We start from the raw sequence: 5316 nt of genomic DNA, 5'->3' as shown, positions 1-5316 counted from the left end.
TTTAGTCCATAAAAATTATTCTTTAGGAGATCACAAAAATAGTAAACACATTAAAAAAAACTGCTGTCACTTTCGAAATACACATTTAATTGATATTTTTGAGAAACGCATACATTTTTTTTGAGAAGATTACGGATTATACATCCTATTTTCATTTATGCACTGAAAATACAAATCCCGGAAGTCAGAAAAGGGCAGTGCAAAATGATGGAATATGAGTCCAAAACGCCTGTTGCATCCCCTGCAAAGCCAAAACAGACGGTAAACATGTTTATTATTCAATAATGTGAACGGGCTTTTGCGTATAATAACAAACAACAGTAAATACAGGAGTATAGAACTGAAACATTTATTGTTTATGTCAAGTTGAGTAGTAGCCGGTTAACAATAATTTTCGGACAAAGAATGAAACGTACACAATTACATACACGTTTTTGTGCTGTTTGCATCATTTTAATTTTATCCAAAAATATGTTTATTAAGTAATAGAAACTGAATTAAAATTATTTAATAATTTGCCATAAGTGCAGTGGGTAATGGTATATATCTGGTGATCTAAATAATGAGAAAATAAAGGAAATCTTTAAAGTTCTGTGCACTTGATGCAAAAGCATTTAGCTTCCTAAAAATTGCTTACACACACAATAACTGAACAACAGTCTTACATGCACTGCCTCTATTTTAATGTAAATCACAGATAATCAATATTGTAAACATAAAATATTAAGGGTGTAACGGTTTACCGGTATACCGATATATTGCAATATGAAAAAATAAATTTCGTACCACGGTACGATTTTTGGAAAACCGGTATTTTATAAAAATCATAATTTTCAATTAATTGCCAGCCAATTTTGTACAAATTTCACATAAAATCTTTAATTGGCGAATTTTATTGGCACCAACGTTAGGTAAAAGTATCCGACAACTAATACACTTAAAAATCAATAAGCGGCCGCATAATTTACATAAGCGGCCCAGATGTGAAAGGTCACATGTGACTAGTTTTGTTTATCAAATTGTGTGACACTTTACTTTCTATTTATTCCTTACATTTATATTAAGTTTCTACTAAAAATATATACATATAATAATAATATATAATGTTACTCCATCTTAAAAGACTTTATATTAAAACATATACACAACAATACATATTGCAATATATTGCAATACGCTTCAGCAAAATGGCAATATATTGCAATATGGTTTTTGCCGTATTGTTACACCCCTATAAAATATATGAGAAAACATAATTGTTTAATATATCAAATTATTTAATTTTCAGTCTGGATTTTTGATGTCCATAGTCAGAACTCTCTCCACCAGGTAATTTGACTTTCACTTACAAAACTTTTATTGTAAAGATGCATTTCAACTTATTCTGTATATTATGATGAGGCATGGATGATTGATCAGGTCATAGTTTTATTTCAAAACATTAAATGTCTTCAAAGTGTCAATTGTTGCAATCAGCAGTAAAAATTTTGATTTAAAACAATGTTTATTATAGATATGTGATATTACAAGGGTGAATTTCCTCCTTCTTTTAAAAGAGTTGGGGGATTTTTAAAATCATGGGGATGGCAATCTATATAAAATAGCTGTTTTCATTAAGAACGCAACAGTCCGATAATCATATTCATTTATTTTGAACCAGGACTGGACTTAATTTCCCATGAAATTTGACAGAAGTAAGAATGCTTGTTTTTTCCAAAGGACCTGGTCCAATAACTCTCCCAGCAATCTCATTTTCATGTTTTGGGGCTTGATAAAAGAGTAAATTCTGACTGTTCATCCCTGATAGTTGATGTGTTTATAAAAAAATTCTATTAATTTTTTTTTTAGACAGGACTAAAATGTTTGCACTTCATGAACAATTTCAGTCGATGAAATTCTTTCGGGAAAACTGTTTATTTATAGACACAAGAGATGTCCTCAGCCTTTTCAATGAAAATATTGATTGTATGTAGCTGACTGTTACATGTACCCCCACCCCCTTGGTTTCTATTGTTCATGTAAACAGATATTTGAACTAGAAATTTTACACCTTTTAAGCTAGTTTATCTATTCAGATTTGGGATTTTCATGCACATGTTTCTAGAAAGTGCAGGATCTTTGAGAAAAAAAAACAAAACAAAAAATTCTTAAATGCAGTGGTTTAGTATATTGTTAATTTAAAATTCTTAAAAGCAGTTTGGAAATGAAGCTTTTTTGGTTCAGTTTGTAAAAGATGGAAATTAGAACATATAGAATTACATGAAAAGTAATATCATCATGGTTATTGAATTCTCATTTTAGTAAACAATTTTACTTTTTTTTTCAGCGCCGACTTCCAACAGAGAGAAAGAGAAAAAGCAAGGATTGAAAAGGCGTTTAAAGAGAGTGACAAGAAACTTGTGCATCAAGTTAAAGGTAGTTTTGTGGGTAGTCTCAATATTTCGACTGCAAGACCGACCGATTTTATCTATGTAATAAAAAGCCCTAAAGCACACAATTTCTTGGGCTATTTTGTGGGAATGAAAATGCATAAGTGAGATTAAATAAGAATAACTGAATTAGTAAGCTACATGTGTGCCAGATATGTACTGATAATAGCTAATGCAGGTAGCTTACTTCTCTGGAAACTTATTTTCTGATTACTTAAGTTGATAAGTTGATCATCCTGTTTCTCAGTTGTTTAAGTGTTAAGCATTATATCCAGGTGTCTGTCTTTTTTATCCCCCGCCGAAAAGGCGGCGGGGGATATAGAAATAGTCTCCGTCCGTCCGACCTTCCGTCCGTCCTTCCGTACGACATTTTTGTCCGGAGCATATCTCTAAAAGTATTTGAGTTATCAACTTGAAACTTCATAGGTGGATAGACTTCATTGAGGAGGAGTGCAGTGCATAAGAATGATAACTTTACCCTGCATAATTTTTGAGTTATTGCCCTTTGTTATTTTTCAAAATTGATTTTTGTCCAGAGCATAACTCCAAAAGCCTATGAGATATCAACATGAAACTTCATAGGTGCATAGATCTCACTCAGGAGGTGTGCAGTGCACAAGAATGATAACTCTATCTTTCATAATTTTTGAGTTATTGCCCTTTGTTATTTTTCATATTTAATTTTTCACCTGAGTGGAGCATAACTTTAAAAGTGTTTGAGATATCAACATGAAATGTCATAGGTGGATAGATCTTATTGAGGAGGAATGTTGTGCGCAAGAATGATAACTCTTCCCTATACAATTTTTGAGTTATTGCCCTTTGTTCTTTTTCATGCTATTTTGTCCAGAGATTATCTCAAAAAGTATTTGAGTTATCAACTTGAAACTTCATAGGTGGATAGACCTCATTGAGGAAGTGTGCAGTGCATAAGAATGATAACTCTACCCTGCATAATTTTTGAGTTATTGCCCTTTGTTATTTTTCAAAATTGATTTTTGTCCAGAGCATAACTCCAAAAGCCTATGAGATATCAACATGAAACTTCATAGGTGCATAGATCTCACTCAGGAGGTGTGCAGTGCACAAGAATGATAACTCTATCTTTCATAATTTTTGAGTTATTGCCCTTTGTTATTTTTCATATTTAATTTTTCACCTGAGTGGAGCATAACTTTAAAAGTGTGTGAGATATCAACATGAAATGTCATAGGTGGATAGATCTTATTGAGGAGGAATGTTGTGCGCAAGAATGATAACTCTTCCCTATACAATTTTTGAGTTATTGCCCTTTGTTCTTTTTCATGCTATTTTGTCCAGAGGTGCATAGATCTCACTCATTGAGGAAGAGTGCAGTGCACAAGAACGATAACTCTACCCTGCATAATTGTTTAGTTATTGCCCTTTTTTTATTTTTCAAAATTAATTTTTGTCCAGAGCATAACTCGAAAGGCCTTTGAGATATCATTATGAAACTTCATAGGTGCATAGATCTAACTCAGGAGGTGTGCAGTGCACAAGAATGATAACTCTACCTTTTATAATTTTTGAGTTATTGCCCTTTGTTATTTTTCATACTTAATTTTTCAATTCAATTTTTTTTCTCAAAAAGTATTTGAGGTATCAACTTGAAACTTCATAGTTGGATAGATTTTACTTAGGAGGGATGCAGCACACAAGAATGATAACCTACCCTGAATTATTTTTCAGTTATTGCCCTTTGTTATTTTCAGCCATCAGTATTCACATAGGTTTCAAATCTGTAATCACTATAGCCATCAGTTTACATTACCAAAAGACCTCTTAAAATGGAATTATTCTGCTCTACTACATATACATTCTTCCAATGAGCAAACACATTCGCCGGGGGATGGCCATGTTGACATGGCTCTTGTACATGAAATAATGCAAAAAGTAACACCTAGGTCTTTCTATCATAATCTGTACAATAAATGAAACCTCAAACAACAAAGAAGTTCAGCTGTCATACAATTTGATAAGGTGGGTAATATGTCCTTTTTAGCTCACCTGAGCATATGCACAGGGTGAGCTATTAGGATCACTCTTCGTCCGTCGTCTGTCGTCCGTTGTCCGTTCACACTTTTCAAACGACAACTCCTCTGAAACCATAAGGCAGATCATAATGAAACTTCACAGGGATGTTCCTTGTGTGAAGCCTTAACAAAGTTGTTCAAAGAATTCCATTCCATGCAGAACTCTGGTTGCCATGGCAACCAAAAGAAAAAACTTTAAACTTCTTCTTCTAAAAAACCCAAAGAGTTAGAGCTTAGATATTTGGCATGAAACATCTTCTAGTGAGTGTCTACCAAGATTGTTCAAATAAAATCCCTGGGGTCAAAATTGGCCCCGCCCCAGGGGGTCATTGATTTTCCCTATATGCATATAGTACAAACTTAAAAAAATCTTTTAAAAAACCCAAAGAGCTAGAGCTAAGATATTAAGCATGAAACATCTTCTAATGAGTGTCTACCAAGATTGTTCAAATAAAAGCCCTGGGGTCAAAATTGGCCCGCCCCAGGGGGTCATTGATTTTCCCTATATGCATATAGTAAAAACTTAAAAAATCTTCTTCTAAAAAACCCAAAGAGCTAGAGCTTAGATATTTGGCATGAAACATTTTCTAATGGATGTCTACCAAGTTGGGGGGTCATTGATTTTCCCTATATGCATATAGTAAAAACTTAAAAAATTTTCTTTTAAAGAACCCAAAAAGCTAGAGCTAAGATATTTAGCATGAAACATCTTCGTGTGTTTGTGTTTTTAAGTTTATTTTAGCTCGGCGCCGGAAATTCCATATGTCCGAGATCTCAGCGTCCATGCCGGTCCACTCTAGTAGTCTCATCGGGGACGTCTTTTTCATGCCGAT

General features: G+C 33.4%; 1 protein-coding gene across 1 annotated transcript in view; it reads left to right on the top strand.

Moving 5' to 3' along the window:
• The first annotated feature begins 110 nt into the window (after positions 1-110).
• The window catches only part of LOC132735568 (exocyst complex component 4-like), a 61711-nt gene continuing 56505 nt past the window's right edge, over positions 111-5316 (top strand). The window contains exons 1-3 of the mRNA XM_060722527.1: positions 111-261; positions 1289-1329; positions 2327-2415. Coding sequence (XP_060578510.1) covers positions 205-261; positions 1289-1329; positions 2327-2415 — 187 coding nt within the window. The 5' untranslated portion in view covers positions 111-204. The remainder of the gene's footprint in view (positions 262-1288; positions 1330-2326; positions 2416-5316) is intronic.

Source organism: Ruditapes philippinarum, unplaced genomic scaffold (genome assembly GCF_026571515.1).
Source record: "Ruditapes philippinarum isolate M1 unplaced genomic scaffold, ASM2657151v2 ctg760_1_1_1_1, whole genome shotgun sequence".
Lineage (NCBI taxonomy): Eukaryota > Metazoa > Mollusca > Bivalvia > Venerida > Veneridae > Ruditapes > Ruditapes philippinarum.
This window is presented reverse-complemented; position numbering and strand designations above follow the sequence as displayed.